At 43.6% G+C, this 19,565-nt stretch overlaps 1 protein-coding gene across 1 annotated transcript in view; it reads right to left on the bottom strand.

Moving 5' to 3' along the window:
- LOC116979158 (V-set and immunoglobulin domain-containing protein 1-like) overlaps nucleotides 1–14,893 on the bottom strand; it is a 28,223-nt gene extending 13,330 nt beyond the window's left edge. The window contains exons 1-3 of the mRNA XM_033030683.1: nucleotides 14,770–14,893; nucleotides 9,764–9,927; nucleotides 1,237–1,435 (exon numbers count right to left, since the gene is read on the bottom strand). Coding sequence (XP_032886574.1) covers nucleotides 1,237–1,435; nucleotides 9,764–9,927; nucleotides 14,770–14,818 — 412 coding nt within the window. The 5' untranslated portion in view covers nucleotides 14,819–14,893. The remainder of the gene's footprint in view (nucleotides 1–1,236; nucleotides 1,436–9,763; nucleotides 9,928–14,769) is intronic.
- Between the last annotated feature and the right edge of the window lie 4,672 nt (nucleotides 14,894–19,565).

The raw sequence follows: 19,565 nt of genomic DNA on the forward strand, positions 1-19,565 counted from the left end.
AAACACAAGGTGCCTGTATAACCTCTGATCAATATTAAACTAGATACATTTGGTAGAGACATTGCATTAGCTTCAACAAGCGTGAAACTGCAAGGATTTTCAGACTAATCATCATTGGATCACACGACCTTTTCCCAGTCACGTGTTGTCTGACCCTTTGCTTTGTACCACCTTAAACTACAGCCCTAACCATTTTCATTTGTAGGAAAGAACTGCAGATGCTGGTTTAAATCGAAGGTAGATACAAAATGCTGGAGTAACTCAGCGGGACAGGCAGCATCTCTGGAGAGAAGGAATGGGTGACATTTCGGGTCGAGACCCTCCTTCAGACTCCACTTTCATGCTTCTACACATGCAGAGCCCATCTGAACGACAGCCTATAAACATGGTCTTAAAAGATGGACTAAACTTATAAGAAGGAAGTCCGTAATTCTGCAGTGCAGTGTGGTAGTCTTCGGATTTTACCTCAGAGATATGCATGGAGTCTGCATATCATTGGAATTACGACCCGAGTGATGAAAGTCTTCTCCGTCTGAAGACTATGAGGCCCCTGTGTGAAATGAATTGGGAGATCCTCAACCCAATTCCATACCCACAGCACAAAATAGGCCCAAGTTAATGATGCTTAGCAGCGTTGTGCAGAATGACAATGGGAGGACTGCCACGTGAGGTTCTTTATGGTTCAATGGAGCTTTATTTCTCACATATGCAACTGCACAGTGGAATCCTGTTGCATATATTACACCCGCGGGCGCCATCATTTTTGGCGCCATTATTCAAAGTCCAAAGTCCGATCCGCACGCTCGATGTACTGGAGCAGTTCCCACGAACCAACGTCCCTCTCCTCTCCTCACCCGTCCATCTTTGTGTCCTGGGCGCGCCTCCTGCAGCCGACCGTGAAGGCGCTTGAGGCATTACCCTGGTTTACCCTCGTACCAGCCCACTCCTAGCGCCTGACATCTCCAGCTCCCTCCTGGTCACACTGTCCACCGAGCCTTCAGGCAGGTTACCGGTCCCACCGGCCGACGAGATTTGGGGTGGATACTGGGTATTCTGAGATTAGAGTTGACTACTGTTTTTTGATAGAGTGACTATATGCACGTTACACTCGAACACTGTGCAAGGGTTGAAATGTTGGATGAACCGTGTGAAATGCGTTTCAAATCAGCATGAAGTGCACAAAATTATACATGGGGAGAAAAAGGTGTATAGCAGTGGAGGTAAGTGATACACTACCGAAAACTGTGAGTGTTGCTGATCCGATGTTATTGCCTGTGAAGTCCGGTGGATTCTCAACTTCACAGATATAATTCCCAGAGTCGGTGGGTCGCAACTTCTCAATGGTAATTGATGCATTTCCTGGATTATGTCCTGCCAATAATCTGCCTTTGAAGGCTGGATTTATAAACGTCAAGTTGCCCCCATAGAAGTAGATCTGTAAATAAAAACATGCAGTCATAATACACCGAGTCAGCCTTATATAACAGTATATGAGCATGTGTACGGGAGAGAGCAAACTGACTGGTTGCATTGTGGCCTGGTTTGGTAACTCGAACACCCAGGAATGGAGGAGGCTACAGAGAGTGGTAGACACTGCCTGATCCATCACAGGTACTGACCACCCCACCATCGAAGGCTGGGAGAGTCTAGGACTAGTCATAGCCTCAGAATTAAAGGACGTTCCTTTAGGAAGGATGTGAGGAGGAATTTCTTTAGCCAGAAGGTGATGACTCTGTGGAATTCTTTGTCACAGATGGCTGTGGAGGCCAATGGATATTTTTAAGGCAAAGATAGATAGATTCTTGATTAGTACGGGTGTGATGGGTTATGGGGAGAAGGTGAGGATGGAGAGATAGATCAGCCACGATTAAATGGCCAGGTAGAATTGATGGGCCGAATGGCCTAATTCCGCTCCCATCACATGACATGGCCTTATGATCTATAGGAGGAGCTTCCTCAAACAGGCAGCCAATATCATCAAAGATCCACATCACCCTGCCCGCACTGTCATCTCACTACTACCCTTGGGAAGAAGGTACAGGAGCCTGAAAAGCGTGACCACGTTCAAGAAGAGCTTCTTCCCGGCAACCATCAGGCTCTTGAACATTGCACAACACTAACCACTATCACAGAACTATGATCTTCTATGAACTTTCATTTTGGTTGTCTACGGTCTTCGGTTTTGCACAATTATAGTTACCTCGTGTAACTGTTATTATGGTATTATTGATTATTACATATTTATTTGTGTGTTGTTGGGCCTGTTCTGCTGCCGCATGTAAGAATCATATTGTTCCATTGCCGATTCATATGACAATTAAACACTTGAAGCCTCCAACAATGAGAACTGGACATCAATACTGTAGATTCATTCTTGTCCTTAGAGCGAATCAACAGATGTCAGTGCAGTTTTTGAGACTAAGATCCATTCGGAAGAAAGAAACATTCAGAGAGACGGCACAGTGGCGCAGCGATAGAGGTGCTGCCTTACAGCGCCAGAGACCCGGGTTCGATCCTGACTGCGGATGCCATCTGTATGGAGTTTGCACGTTTTCCTTGTGAACGCGTGGTTGTCTCCGGGTGCTCCAGTTTCCTCCCACAATCCAAAGACGTGCAGGTTTCTAGGTTAATTGGCTTCAGTAAAAATTGTAAATTGTCGCTAATGTGTAGGATAGTGTTAGTGTACGGGGATCGCTGTTTGGCACAAACTCAGTGTTTCCATGCTGTATCTCTAAACTAAGCAGCTTCTGATAAAAATAGCCAATGCGCATAATTTGTGGTAAAATTAAAGAGCGCTCCTTTGGTCAGAAACATACAGTGCAGTTGGTATCTACCCCATTACCATGGCAAATTAGTCAAACGTGTGAATTTGAAGAAATTAGCACCTTTATACCAAGTAAAGAGATTTGATAATTTATTTCATGAAGACTGCAACCCTTAAGCTGCTCTTAATTTAGCTTAAAGGTACACAAAATTGCTGGGGAAACTCAGCGGGTGCAGCAGCATCTATGGAGCGAAGGAAATAGGCGACATTTCGGGCCGAAACCCTTCTTCAGATTCCCTTAGTTCAGTTTAGATACAACATGGAAATAGGCCCTTCGGCCCATCGATTCCATGCCAACAATTGAAAATCCGTGCGTATTCTATGTTATCCCTCTTTATCATCCACTCTTTACGCACTAGGGGCAATGTACAAACCTGCACATTTTTGGGATGTGAAAAGAAAGTGAGCACTCGGATGAAGCCTACGCGGTCACAGGGAGAACGTGCAAACTCCACACAGACAGCACCCGATGTCAGGATCGAACTTGGGTCTCTGGTGCTGAGACATCGACCCTACCAGCCGCGCCACAGACATCTGTTTATTCTTCAACAGTTGAAGAAACAGGAATCTGGTGAGTAGGTTCTGAAAGTTATGAATTTACTGTAGCATTGTGTGTTAATTGCACACAACACACCCCAATGCATTCATCATTTGTAAATGTCATCAGGAGTGTTTGATAAAAGGGTTGTTGGATACAGCTGTGCTGTGTAGATTTTTTTTGTTTGAACCAAATTAAATAAGGGCACTGTTTGCTTTGTCCTGGTGAAAAGATACTATTGTTTGAATATTCTTTTCGTGCAAAGCACTTTGTATGACGACTCTCTCAGAAGGAGATAAAGAGACCACTCTACATAAGTAAGTGCATAGAGACTTGACCATTGCTACGAGGGGTAAAAGATTAACTATTATGATGTGTGCTTTTAGAGGGATCTGAAAAGCTACGGGTTTAGGGGTTGGCCAAGCCTGCTATATGCTTTTGAAAGAGCTGGCTTGCTTATCAACTAGCCCTTTTAATAGTGGCAGGTCTTGGCTGGCGCTTTGATGACTAACGGGTTGACTAATGGCTTGATTCTCTCTATCAATTCCTGAAAGCCACAAGCTTATGAAATTAAAATTGCTCTAATTAAGCCTCAGCTGACATATCTTCAACTTACACGGCTGCTTATGCGTGAAATAGTAATGTCACACTCATTCCTCATCGACCATCTATTAAGAAATTAATCAATTTAAAATTAATCAGCACAGTCGTGCAGTCATAGAGTTGCTACCTTACAGCCACCTGCCTGCATTTGGTACATAGTTATTTTTTTCTAGTTGACTTAAGGGCCTGTCCCACTTTCACGACCTAATTCACGACCTTTTTTACTCGTGGACATTTTTCATCAGGCTAGAAAAACGCCCCGACCTACTTGATGCCACGAGTACCCACGACTAGCATCACAACCTACCCACGACCTACCTACGACCTCGTGACGACCATGCTGCGAGTACGAGTCAAGGTCGTGAAAGTGAGACAGGCCCTTAAAAGCCTGATTTATCTAGTAAGCTGCAGAATGGATTCTTGTCTGTGTTAGACTGGCTAACATTTCTTATTTCTAAAAGTGCAATTTGAAGCATTAATATCTATTTCTCTGTACTTCAGTCTCAGATAATCCTTTCTGTTCTCAATGTGCTCTTTCCTGCACCCAAAGAGCATTTAACTTGCTAAAAGTTACTAACACAAATGAGAGTGCTTTTTTTTAAGGTGAAAAATATTACAAATAATATAAAGGAATGATTATCTGGATGACATAGATCGAGTGAAGTTTGAATTGGTACTTTAGTTTAGTTTGGTTTAGAGATACAACGTGGAAACAGGCCCTTCACCCACCGAGTCCCCACCGGATAGTAACACACATTAACACTATCGTACACATACTAGAGACAATTTTACATTTATACCAAGCCAATTAACCTACAAACCTGTACGTCTTTGGAGTGTGGGAGGAAACCGAAGAACTCAGAGAAAACCCACACGGTCACGGGGAGAACGTACAAACTCCGTACAGACAGCACCTGTAGTCCGGATCGAACCCAGGTCTCTGGCGCTGTAAGCACCGTAACGCAGTAACTCTACCGCTGTGCCCCGCTTTATTTTCATTAGCTTATGTTATATTTCAAAGGCGACTTTATTCATTTGTGAATGGTTTGTTAATGGAGAGATAAGTTTACTGATCTAAGAAGCATCATTTCCATGTGCCGTTCACAAACAGAGAATGGACAGCCACGGACACATGGTTCACAATAGAGAACGTGGAGGACTTGTCGCTTTACAACATTGCATGGTGCCGTATTCTGTCCGTCATATAGAGACAGAACTTACCTCTAAATGTTGGCTACACAATCCTCGTTTATCAAATATGTGTACCGTCTTGGGGCAGTGCATCACGCTGCTCTCATCCATAACATAACCAGTGGGACAGGGGCTCTGCTGGATTTGGGTAGAAATGTGCTCGTTGGATAACTTGCTGAAGAAAGGCTTATATTCTGTCATGCTCTACCATTGAAACTCCCACTTTACAGAGATTGAAATGTCTCAATGGATTGTTTTAGAATCAATGAATATATAATTAAGGACGAGCATAATCACGGACGAGTCACATCACAGCCATTCCCTCTTCTCCCCTCTCCTATCAAGCAATAGGCACAGAAGTGTGAAAACCCACACCTCTAGATTCAGGGACAGTTTTTCCCCCCAATGTTATCAGGCAACTGGACCACCCTACCAACAACTAGGGAGCAGTCCTGAGCTAATATCTACCTCATTGGAGACTCTCGGACTATCTTTGACTGGACTTTATCTTGCACTAAACGTTATTCACTTTACTCCCTTTGTCATGTACCTGTACACTGTGGACGGCTCAATTGTAATCATGTATTGTCTTTCCACTGACTGGTTAGCACGCAACAAAAGCTTTTCACTGTACCTCAGTACGTGACAATAAATTAAATCTAACTCAACAATTAGCTGTTTTTACTTCTGATCTCGCTTATTTGGCAATATTTTCTCTTTCTCATCCATTCTCTTCTGGATGCATTGAATAATTTGGAGCCAATTATAACCACATTAATAACATGCACCTCCAGTAAATGGCCAATGAACACAAGCTGTGAATGAATAATTAACCTTCAATATCTCTGACATTAGCGATCCACCGGGAGTTTGTTTTTAGTTTAGTTTATTGTCATGTAAACCAAGGCACTGAAAAGCTTTTAGCTGCGTGCTATCCAGTCAGTGGATGGACTATACATGATTTCAATCAAGACATCCATAGTGTACAAATACAGGATAAAGGGAATAACGTGTAGTGCAAGATAAATTCCAGTAAAGTCCGATTAAAGACTGAAGCCCAATTAACCTACTATCAATACGTTCTCAGAATAAATAAATATTTATTTCATGAACCTAGAGGTGTCAAAAGCAGATGCAAAAGATTGCATAGGAAGGAACTGAAGAAGGGTTTTGGCCTGAAACGTTGCCTATTTCCTTCGCTCCATAGATGCTGCTGCTCCCGCTGAGTTTCTCCAGCTGTTTTGTGTACCTGGGATACCAGTGGAGTTGTTCAAAACTTAAACTTTAACTGTTTTTCTTTCAAGAGTCAAGAGAGTTTCATTAACACATGTATTGGCAACATAACAATGAAATTCTTCGTTTCAGATATTGCTGAACTACTGAGCATTTCCAGCATTTACTCTTTTTATTTCTGATTTCCAGTGCCTGTGCTTTTTTTTGATCAAGTGGACATAGAACGTGTAGGGAGGAACTGCAGATGCTGCTTTAAATCGAAAATAAACACAAAATGCTGGAGTAACTCAGTGGGACGGGTATCTCCAGAGATGCTGTCTGTCCCGCTGTTACTCCAACATTTTGTGTCCATCTTGGATACATAGAACTATTGAAGATGAAATTGATGTGCAGAAATATGATTTGTACCTGTTTGAACCAAGTCTAAACGGTGTTCTGCTTTAAAGCTGTGTGGGAGTAAAGGGGTTTAGCCAATTGAACCTACAACATAAAATCTTAAAGCTAGTCCACAAGCCCAAAGTGTGTTTAAAAAGTCTAACGCAATAATGACCAAAGATCCTCTAGTATCTTTGATGCTGACTTTGCAGAAAACTGGAAATCAACAATGAGGATGCGATGTTCCATTATAGAGAACCATGATCTAACCCCATGGGTCTCATTTAGGCTGTGTACAATGTGTTTGATTTAGTGCACGCTATCTAAATATTGATCAGATCGATACTAGGGCTGAAAATGTGTAAATAAATGTCAGGATGGCCGAGTGGTCTAAGGCGCCAGACTCAAGGAATAAAGTCCCTCTGCAGTCAAGCGGGTGTTCTGATCTCCAACTGGAGGCGTGGGTTCGAATCACACTTCCGACACACATCATTTTGAGGTGCGCTCACAATGTCAGAGTCCCGGGTACAATTCTAACTAATAAAATGTCATGAATGTAGGATTAGTGTGAATGGGATTAGCTAGGAACTCGGTGGGCAATAGGGACTCTTTCTGTGCTGTATTTCTCTATTGGGACAGCACGATGGCGTAGTGGTAGAGTTACTGCCTTACAGTGACAGAGACGCAGGTTCGATCCTGACTATGGGTGCTTTTCTGTACGTTCTCCCTGGGAGCTGCGTGAATTTTCTCAGAGATCTTCGGTTTCCTCCTACACTCTAAAGAAATACAAGTATGTAGGTTAATTGGCTTGGTATAAATGTAAAAACTGTCCCCAGTGTATGTAGGGTAGTGTTAATGTGTGGAGATTGCTGGCCGGTGCGGATTCGGTGGGCCGAACGGCCTGTTTCCGCCCCATATCTCTAAACTAAACTAAAAATTAAAACTACATTTTTGTTGCAAACTCTAAGAAGTTTAAGCATAATCCAATTTTAAAAGAAGATTTCAACAAGGTAAGTATGTAGAGGCTTTTTAACCTGGTAATGGAAGGGTAGAATAAGGGGGCACAATATGAAAACTGGGCCTTTATTAAAACATTTTGGGAAACACAGTCAAAATAATATTAAAGTAGCTTGCTAAAGCTGGGGAATGTGGCCTGTATGGAAGGAGGGTAGAACTGTGGAAAGTCCCTATGTAATTTCCCCTCCATTCTGTACAACCAGCTCTGTTCTCAAGCCAGCTACCAAGTGTGAGGTGGATAGAAGATTCTAGTCCCACATACCGAGCACCAGTCTAATGAACTGATGTGCTACAATGCACTAGGATGATGATAACTATATTCTGCACTCTATATCTTTCCCATTGCCCTATGTATTGTGCTGGAGTTTCATAAGTTGATAAGTGATAGAAAAGAATTAGGCCATTTGGCCCATCAATTCTACTCCACTACTCTATCTTTCCCTCTTAACCCCATTCTCCTGCCTTTCCCCCATCATTTCTGACACCTGTACTAATCAAGAATCTATCGATCTCTGCCTAAAAAATATCCATTGACTTGGCCTCCACAGCCTTCCGTGGCAATGAATTCCACAGATTCACCACCCTCTGTCCAAAGAAATTCAAGGAATGTTCTTTAATTCTGAGGCTAGGACCACTGTTCACAGACTCTCCCACTAGTGGAAACATCCTCTCCACATCCACGCCATCAGAGTTTGAACTGTTTGTATCTATGAAAGGCACATCTGTTTGGATAGTGTGCAAAACAACACCTCAGTTCATGTGACAATAATAAGCCTAAACCTTTTGAATAATTATCATTCATGAGTCAACATTTCTTCACCTCTTGACATTCCCAACCCCACCAGACTACTTGCAATCATTCATTATCCCAATATCCCACTCTTGGGTCCATTGTCTCCCATCCATACCCATTTACACTCTGTGTTCTCACTTACCCCTGATCAAAATATTGTATGTAAAACATTACTGTTTGGGAATATTCACATGGAAAAGTAGGACACAATAGTCATTACATGGGACCATAGAACTGGAGTAGATCACTCACCCCTCTAGCCAAATTACACTCTGTCTATTTTAAATCCACAAACTTCATCAAACTGCCAAAAACTAGTCGCTCTTAATTTTTTTAATATAATTTTATCGAGCAATTTTATGGAGAGAATTTCAGTCTTCCCAGATCCTATGTGCAAAGGAATATTTCTGTGCTTTTTCTCCTAAATGATGTAACTGATCTGTATACTGGAATCTAGCACATGTGGCTAAAACCACTGAGGTCTCAGACCTGTAGTCCTGACTACCCGTACCTTATCAGTGTGGCTGTTCCAAAAACAAGGCTAATCCAACACTAATATTTTATGAATACATGTTTCTTAGCATTTCAGAGCTGTTACCCTCCCCCATTGATCCTCCACTCCAACATGTTACTTCTGCCAAGACAACGGGCCTCTCTGGCCAAACTAAGACTCTAAAACCTTTACAGAAATTTGGACTTGAAGGGTACAAGATGGCGCCTGAAACGTGGTGACTCTTGTGTACTGTTTCAGTGTTGTCTACTATCTTACACTCTTAGTATGATTGTGTCTAATGTATAGTTGTATTGTCACTAAATTGTATGCAAAAAAATAATTTCACTGTAGCTAGGTACATGTGACAACCATTCCTAGGAAGTTTTCTATCTCATCTTCTATAAAGTTATTGAATGTTTTTGCATTTCCCTATCTATCAGTTTGCCAGCATTACTGAGTTGGTGGTGGGAGTGGAACCTTTCTACCAAGCCTCTCCCTCCCCTCCTTTTCATCCTCGTGGATAGTCGCAATGTAGCAAATACATCCTTGGTCAATGGTGCTGACATGCACGTATAGTGGCCTGACCCTGGGCCTGGATCACCGAGGAGAATCGAGAGCAGAGCTCACCAGCTCCTGCGCTACTCTGCCTACACACATAGCAAGACCAAGATTGTCACCACCCATACTCGCATTTACCTGCGTATGTGATTTGGACTGGCTTGGCACGAAAGACCATTGGACGTTCAGATTAGACGAGTCACTGTCTGAAGTTGTGTAGGTGCACAGCAAGGTCGCGCTCCCTCCTTCCGTCCCATTCACATGGCCGTACTTCACTGTCACCTGAACCGCACGCACACATCCTGAGGACAAACAGGTTTAGTGTAGCATTCATAGCAAAAGGATTTGAGTATAGGAGCATGGAGGTTCTACTGCAGTTGTACAGGGTCTTGGTGAGACCACACCTGGAGTATTGCGTACAGTTTTGGTCTCCTAATCTGAGGAAGGACATTCTTGCCATAGAGGGAGTACAGAGAAGGTTCACCAGACTGATTCCTGGGATGTCAGGACTTTCATGTGAAGAAAGACTGGATAGACTCGGTTTGTACTCGCTAGAATTTAGAAGATTGGGGGGGATCTTATAGAAAATTACAAAATTCTTAAGGGGTTGGACAGGCTAGATGCAGGAAGATTGTTCCCGATGTTGGGGAAGTCCAGAACAAGGGGTCACAGTTTAAGGATAAGGGGGAAATCTTTTAGGACCGAGATGAGGCAAACATTTTTCACACAGAGAGTGGTGAATCTGTGGAATTCTCTGCCACAGAAGGTAGTTGAGGCCAGTTCATTGGCTATATTTAAGAGGGAGTTAGATGTGGCCCTTGTGGCTAAAGGGATCAGGGGGTATGGAGAGAAGGCAGGTACAGGATACTGAGTTGGATGATCAGCCATGATCATATTGAATGGCGGTGCAGGCTCGAAGGGCCGAATGGCCTACTCCTGCACCTATTTTCTATGTTTCTATGTTTTCCTTACGTTTTATTCCAATTAACACAGTAGCATATCTACGGAGCAGCAAAGAGGGGCACGGACAGTATCGCCAAGCCATGCCAACCCTACATCATTGAACCAGTGCCATCACCAGGACAACGGGTCTTTAAGGTCAACATAAGACTCAATATCTTTAAGAACCTGATTCTTGAAAGGTACAAGATGGCACCGGAAACATGGTGACTCTTTGTGTATTGACTCAGAATAAACCTGCAATTTGACACTATAATTGGTGCACTCGTGTACAATTGTGTTTATGTTTACTATGATGATTTTATTTAAAAATAAGAGGGTGACCAGGGAGAAGGTGAGGCCGCTCAAAGATTAAGGAGGGAATCTATTGTTGGAGTCGGAGGTTGCAGGTGAGGTACTGAACGAGTATTTTGCATCTATATTCACCAAGGAGAGGATGTGGAGGAGAGCAAGATCAGTGTGGAGAATAAATAATGATAGTCTGAAGTCTGAAGGTCTGAAGAAGGGTTTCGGCCAAAACGTTGCCTATTTCCTTCGCTCCATAGATGCTGCTGCACCCGCTGAGTTTCTCCAGCATTTTTGTGTACCATAAAAAATGATAGGGCAGTTTGAGATTGAGAAGGAGGTGGTGCTGAGTCTCTTGAAGAACATTAAGGTGGATATGTCCCCAGGGTCTGATAGGATCTATCCCAGGTTCTTGAGGGAGGCAAGAAAGGAGTTTACATGGGGCCTTGACGAAGATCTTTGTTTCTTGTCTAGCCACAGGCGAGGTCCGTGAGGGCTGGAGAGCGGCCAATGTTGTTTCTTTGTTTAAGAAAGGAAGTAGGGAAAATCCAGGGAACTATACGCCAGCGATCCTCTCGTCAGTGGTGTGGAAACTATTGGAGAGAATTCTTCAAGATAGGATTTACTCCCATTTGGAAGAGAATGCACTAATTAGGGATAGCCAGCACGGCTTTGCACATGACAGGTCATGTCTCACTGGCTTGATTGAGTTTTTTTGTGGTGATGACAAAGGAGATTGATGAAGGTAGTTGGGTGGATGTGGTATACATGGATGTTAGTAAGGTGGGTGGTCATAGTTTTGTATTCCCAGGGTAGAGGATCACTCCCTCTGTAGCTGTAACACTATAGTCCGCACTCCTTTCCTTTCTCTTTTGACACTACCTGTTGTACTCATGCATCATTTTGATTATAATCAGGTATGGTGACTGTACTGAATCTGTACCATTGTATCTCGGTACATGTGACAATAATAAAACACTTCCAATAATAATAACACTCAATAAGGCCATAGATTTAATTGAGAGGGGAAAAAGTTTAAAGAGATCTGAGGGGGCAAGTTGTTCACACAAGAGGCTGGTGGATATATGGAACCAGCCGCCTGAGGAATGCATAGAGACAGATGCAATTATAAATGTTCAAGAGATATTTGGACAGGTACATGGATAGAAACGTTTTAGAGGGATATGGGCCAAATGCAGACATTTGGGACTAGCTCAGATAGACAACTTGGTTGACACAGGATGAGTTGGGCTGAAGGGCCTGTTTTCATGCTGTATAACGCTATAATGCCCCTGTCCCACTTAGGAAACCTAAACGGAAACCTCTGGAGACTTTGCGCCCGGCCCAAGGTTTCCGTGCGGTTCCCGGAGGTATTTGTCAGTCTCCCTACCTGCTTCCACCACCTGCAACCTCCGGCAACCACCTGCAACCTCCGGGAACCGCACGGAAACCTTGGGTGGGGCACAAAGTATCCAGAGGTTTCCGTTCAGGTTTCCTAAGTGGGACAGGGGCATAAGGAAGCAATGCCCAGACTGGGCATCTCATCCATTTTCACCTCTCCTCCAGGACTGAGGAAGGATAGAATTCCCTTGGTTCACACCTTCCACCCACCAACCACCATATTCAACAGATCACTCATTGCAATGTCTATTACCTTCAAAGAGATGCACTAGCAGACACATCTTCTCCTCTCCTCCCATTCCAGCAGTTCACAGGGACAATTCCCTTCATGACTCCCTGTTGCCCATTATACACTCCATTGATCCAATGCTGTTTAGTTTCTTATGATCTGTCCTCTGCTTCCCCTCAGCTTCCCCCATTCACAGAAACCATTCTTCAGATGATCAACATACTCCACAGGGTAGCAAGAAATGGATGAGGAAGACTAAAGGGTCATCTAGCAATCTGCTCGTAGTGCTAAAAACTGCTCAGAAATATCATTACCCTCCTCTCCTTTATGGCCCCATCATGAACTTGCACCTTTCTCCCCTTCCCGCCCACCTTCCACCTAATATTCCTTCCTCTGGCTTCACGATTCACACGTCTACCATCCTTATCTCACACCTTTTGTCTTCTCATCTCTAGCCTATGTCCAACCATTAGCTTATCAAGAGTGCCTCTCAATGATATCTACCTATGACTCACTAGGTTTTTTCCTGCCCTTCCTCTCTTCGAGCTTTCTTCCCCCCCCCACCCCCCCCCCCCTCCTCATCCCCACCGCAATCAGTCTGAGGAAAGGTCCCGACCCAGAACTTCACCGATCCATGTTCTCCAGAGTTGCTGCCTAACCCTTTGAGTTATTCCAGCACTCTGTGTTGTTTTTTTTTTACCATAACTGTACTGATTGGCACAATTCAAGAATGATTCAATATCAATTTCTCAGGACAATTAAAGAAAGTTGGTCTAGGTAGCTGCACCCACATTCTGATAAGTTAATAGAAAAAGATAAAATCTCATCAAATCACTGGTTATTTCTCTCCATTATCTTCAAACCTGCAGTCATGGGGATTAGTCTTTCATTTCAATTTCTCAATAATTATTCAATTAGCTGGAACAAGTTAATTAATTCATGGGGAAGCAAGTGGCAGTTATTTTTTCACAATTAATACTCTACTGTCCAATCTCTAGTTGGAGGTTTATATTAATGTCTTCGTACAACAACTCCTTCTGTGATTTCCCTACATTGTAATCACCTCTGTTTGACCAGACCTCGAAAGAGATGGGCAGTAACTTGAAGACAGACTTTTCCATAAACAAAATGAAAGAACATAATGGTCCTATCCTCAATCTGGCCTGGAACTGGCTTTTCCTGGACACTGCTAATGCAGTCTTATGCGTTAAGCAAATTTGTTCATAGCCTCCCAAAAAAATAAGAGGAAAATAAACTAAATTTAAAATGGAGAGTAAGGTAATATCCCTGTTCACTGTAAATCGGGACAACTTTTGTTTTTCTGAGGAAAATTAGTTTCATTTTGTCACTATATAGCAAATTATAAAAATATAGATAATAAATAAAAGCATTTGGAGCAAACAGAAAAAAATAATAAAGTCGTCAAATTTAAAACACAAATAGTTTTAAAAGAATTTTACAAATTAATAAGACAACCTTCCACTGCAAATGGAATTCGAAAATTTGTTTAGTTGCTAATCTACTTTTAACATTAGTTTTCAAACTAAAAACATTCCTTTCCCTTCATTGAATATTTTAATGGAAGGCCAATTATGGAAGACATTAGCAAAGCTGAATGTAAGCATTTGGTAATGTTTGCTATGGTATTAGGAGAACTCATCAGCTTGCTCTATGTTCGACATTGATTCAAATTATACATCATCTCCAAAGTTGCTATCTAAACACCAGAATTGTGTTCGAGGTATCCCAGAGATGGTGTGGGAACAGCACGATCACTAAATGAGAAAAGCAAATAGGCGGTCCTCGCAAATAACTAGAACTGAGCTCTCTCTGTTAATGTGAACGGCCATTTTCTCTCTTTGTCCTTGTGTACGGGACTATATCAATGTAACTTGAAAGTTATCAAGAAGAATGGGACCCAATGCTAAAATAGTTTGAAGAAGAACTGGTAGGCATTTGCCATTTCTGAAGATTTAATTCTAGATTGTCACCTTAATTATTGATTATTGCTGGTTGGCTTGAGGACAAAGACGTAAATCGTACAAGATTAAGAAATACGAAAACTATACAGCCTGATATAGAGATTTGACTGCACTGATTGAGGGATGTGGCATTGCCACACTGTGATACTCACTACCAAAAGAAGTATCGTCCTACATAATGAGAAAACTAAGCAGCCACAGATATAACTTGTCAAATGCAAGTATTCAGATTTTATCCTCTCCATAATCCAGGTCAAACCAGAAATAAACCAATTGAGCGTACATACCTGAAAATGTGATTAGAGTCACCAACAACTGCAATTTGAGAGTTGACATCTTTGTACTAATGCAACAATGAAATATGTGGATTTGAACGTCTCCTGTTGCTCGAGTTCCCAATCGGTTTCTGCAGACGTCTGAGCAAGGAAGGCAGGTGCAGTCATTTATCATTCCTCGATCTCCATGACAAATACACGTTTCATTTTCCGGGGCGTGGGTGCAGGTCTTTTCACTAACTGTAAACTTGTAGTCACGACCGAGTCTTAGTTTCGATGAAACACTTGTTCCTTTTCCAATTTTATCTACTTTCATTAATATACCAGTTGAAACTGTTGTTATATCAGTGGGGCGGGAATTTAAACATAGGGAGGTTTTGCTGCAATTGGAAGATGCTTAAGGCCTCAATTGTAACACTATATAATACTACACTATAGAATGCTACACAAAAAAACTACTAACACTGTATAATACCACACGATATAATACTACACAGAAATTACTAACCCATGTAATACTGCACTATATAATATTACACAATTAAACTACTAACACTATATAATACAATACTATATAAAAATCTCATCATGTCTAAAGAGTTGAAAAGGAGTAGGGACCTTGGTTCACTTCTGCCACCCAGCCACAGATCTAAGATTAAATTAAGCACTTCCATTGCTGTACCACAGAGACTGACATTGAGTGCTGCTGGAAGGTCATCAACTCAGTGAAAGACGCTCTTTGGTCTGCCTGAGCATTGTTGACCACCCAGCGGAGCGAGATGTCCGTCGGGGAATGTTGCCGACTGGCCCGCTGCAGACTGCAGGAGTACGTGCTGAGGGACGCACTGAAGCTCGGTGCAGCCAACGCCAAGGCTCGGTGGGGGAGGACCACAGTCTAGGGTCCTTCCGCTGCTGGTCATTGGGGGGCAAGGTGTGATGGAGATGCCGCTCAAAATAAGGGAAGGGATTCCACGCCAGTGGGCCACGTGTGTGGCAAGGGTGGGGGATAAAATTGTGATTTGGGGTAACTGTATTGTATGTATGTGTAACCTCCAGGAATGTCGGATGGAGTTTTGTAAGCATCATGTATTGTATATATTTATTTCTCAAATAAAGTCTATTTTGAAATTTAAAAAAAACCTGGTCTGCATTTCATGTTCTCCCAAAAGCAGATGGAACATGGTGCTATTGGTTAGATGGAACCATGCATGTACGGTTCCACAACATAGGTCTAGTAGGAACGAGTACTACCAGGTAAAGTTCTACACAGACATGGGTCAATTTGAATTGAATTGAATTGAATCGAATTGAATCCTTTATTTGTCATTCAGACCTTTCGGTCTGAACGAAATGCTGTTGCCTGCAGCCATACATGTAATAATAACAGCACACAATAAACACAAATTAACATCCACCACAGTGAGTTCACCAAGCACCTCCTCACTGTGATGGAGGCAAAAGTCTTAGGGTTGCTGTCTCTTCCCTCCTCTTCTCCCTCTGCGCTGAGGCGATACCCCACCGGGTGATGGTATCAGTCCCGCGGTTCAAGCTCCGCGGCCCGGGGGTGGTCGAAGCTGCCGCCCTCCAGTCCAGGACGCAGCTGTTGCAACGGGAGCTCCGGAAAACAGGCATCAACCTGTGACCCGCGAGCTCCCGACGATGTCATCCACTGGCCCGCGGCCAAGCCCCGGATTCAGGTCACCGCCGCCAGAACGCCTCCTCAGCCACCGGAGCACCGTCTCCACTCCGCACCAGGCCGCCCACACGGGAGCGTCTCAGCCCCGCACCGGGCCGCCCACACGGGAGCGCCTTCCAGCCGGGAGCCGGGCCGCCCACACGGGAGTGTCTCAGCCCCGCGCCGTCCGCCTTCACCGGAGCGCCGAGTCGTGCCACTGCCCGAACACCGCCGCAGCTCGAAGACAGCCAGCCTCGCGTTGGTAAGTCCTGGCTGGCTCTACCTCCGGAGCCTCGAGGTCGGTCGCAGGTTGGAGGCCGCCAGCTCCGCCATTAGGCCTCAGCGCAGACGGGGAAGAAAAGGGGGATACGACAAAAAAGTCGCATTCCCCCGAAGGGAGAGACAGAAAGCCCTGTTTCACCCCCACACACACATAACACAACCCAATAACCAAAGGTTTAACTGAACAAGACAAAAAAAACAAGACAAAAAAGTAAAAACAGACAGACTGCAGGCGAGCCGCAGCCGTTTCACAGCGCCGCCACTTCCGGTTTGCAATTTGCAGTTGGTGGCGTAGTAATTTATTCCTATTGGTATATAGATCTGCTGGCATAATATGAATGAGGTGTGAGGTTTCTGGGATACGGTTTGCTGGAGTATTATTCCACAAAGTTGTGCTTTTAACAAAACATAAAACTGTTGAAGTATGGATTCATTTTACTATGGTTCTGCAGGATTCTAGCACAACTGACAGATGGCTCTGCGTGGAGTATGATTCCACCATGGAGTGACACAGTTGGGTGTGATTCAAATGGACATTATAATAGAAAATGTCTCATCTTCACCTTATTTCTGCCTTATTCATGGCCACAAATCTTTAATTCCTAAATGTAAAGAATGGGGAGAAGACCTTTATGTCTAACCGTCTTGCTGCTGCTGCTGCTGCTGCTGCTGGTCAAGTTTAGTTTAGTTTAGAGCTACAGTGCAGATACAGGCCCTTCGACCCACCGTGTCTGCACCGACCTGCTATCCCCGCACATTAACACAAGCCTACACACACTTGAGACAATTTACACTTATACCAAGTATACAAACCCAAGCCGATCAACCTACAAACCTGTACATCTTTGGCGTATGGGAGGAAACCGAAGATCTCGGAGAAAACCCGCGCGGTCAAGGGTCAAACATGCAAACGGCGTACAGACAGCACCTGTAGTCGGGATCGAACCCGGGGTCTCCGGCGCTGCAAGCGCTCTAAGGCAGCAACTCTACCGCTGCGCCACCGTGCTGCCCCTCTTAATTCTTGTGAAGAGGATGGTCATCAGCTGCAGAATGATGCATTTTTATTTCATTTTTATTTACTCTATTGCTTGGATTTGTTTTACTTGGAAGTTTAGGTTTAGATTTATTATTGTCACGTGTACTGAGGTACAGTGGAAAGCTTTGATTTGCATGCTATCCAATCAGAGTAGATAACTACATAAATAACCTCAAGTGTAATATATACATCTTAAAGTATAGTAGATAGAGCAAAGGGTAAGATACGGAGTGCAGAATATAATTCTCAGTATTGTAGCGCATCAGTTCCATAGACAAAGTGCAATGTCCTCAATGAGGTAGAATTGGCCAATTCCCTAGCTTATGGAAGGACTGTTCAGAAGCCTGATAACAGAGGGGAAGTGTTGCTGCTGAGTCCGATGGTGCGCGCTTTCAAGCTCCTGTACCTTCTGCCCGATGAGAACAGGGTGAAGAAGGAATGGTTGGGGTGGGTCAAGTCTTTGATTATATTGGCTGCTTTACTGAGGCAGCCTGAAGAGAAGGCAGAGGGATAATCTGACTGAGTTTGCTAAAATAATGTGGGGTATAGATAGGGTTGATAGTGAGAAACGTGTCCCATTAGCTGAGGTGTGTATAACCAGATGACAAGAGTTTCAGACAAGTGGTAGGACCGGAGGGGACTGGAAGAATATTTTTTTCAATGAGAGAGTGGTATGAGTCTGGTACTCACTGCCTGGGGGAGTGGTAAAGGAAGGTGCTCGCACAATATTTAAGAGGTATCTAGATTGGCACTTGGAAAACCATGTTTGGAAGGCAACAGGCCAAGTGCAGAAAATGGGATCAGTCAGTAACGTCATTGGGTGGTCGGCATGAACACTGTGACCATAAGACTTGTTCTTCCGCTGTAATAATACGATTCTGGAGGTCGTTCAGTTTTCATGAGATTTCTAAAGGAGTCGTAGAAACTTTGGGGGGAGTAAACGGATTCCAGTAATAGGTTTAGTTTAGAGATATAGAATGGTAACAGCCCCTTCAGCCCATCTAGTCCACGCCGACCAGCGATCCTCCACACACTAACACTATCTTACAAACACTAGGGACAATTTTACCAAGACAATTAACCTACAAACCTGTACATCTTTGGAGTGTGGGAGGAAACTCTGGAGCACCCAGAGAAAACCCACGCAAGTCACAGTGGGGAACATGCAGACTCCGTACAGTCAGCACCCGTAGTCAGGATGGAACCCAGGTTTCTGGCGCTGTGCTGCTCTACCAATCCTCTACCGCTGCGCCACTGTGCCGTCCATAAAGGCGAACAAAATAAATATCAATCATCTAAAGCTTAAGCTTTTGGGCGGGCACGGTGGCGCAGTGGTAGAGTTGTTGCCTTACAGCAAATGCAGCGCCAGACTGCGGGTTCTGTCTGTACGGAGTTTGCACGTTCTCCCCGTGACCTGCGTGGGTTTTCTCCGAGATCTTCGGTTTCCTCCCACACTCCAAAGATGTACAGGTTTGTAGGTTAATTGGCTTGGGTGTAACTGGGTGGTGTTAATATGCGGGGATCGCCAGTCGGCACGGACCCGGTGGGCCGAAGGGCCTGTTTCCGCGCTGTATCTCTAAACTAAACTCAAAATCTATCAACATGAAAAAATTCAACACTACCATAAATCTGCTCAATCCACTGGACAATTTAAAGAACTATCTCACTGAATTTTATTCTTTGTAGAGAGTGACTCAGACCTTGCATACAGGAGTCCTGCCTCAGGTTTATAATGAAACTGTGTCAGGCAGCGCTTGGAACCTTTTTAAATTAGGAGAACAAATATGAGTCATTCTAAAAGAAAATAATTAAAAC

Source organism: Amblyraja radiata, chromosome 12 (genome assembly GCF_010909765.2).
Source record: "Amblyraja radiata isolate CabotCenter1 chromosome 12, sAmbRad1.1.pri, whole genome shotgun sequence".
NCBI lineage: Eukaryota > Metazoa > Chordata > Chondrichthyes > Rajiformes > Rajidae > Amblyraja > Amblyraja radiata.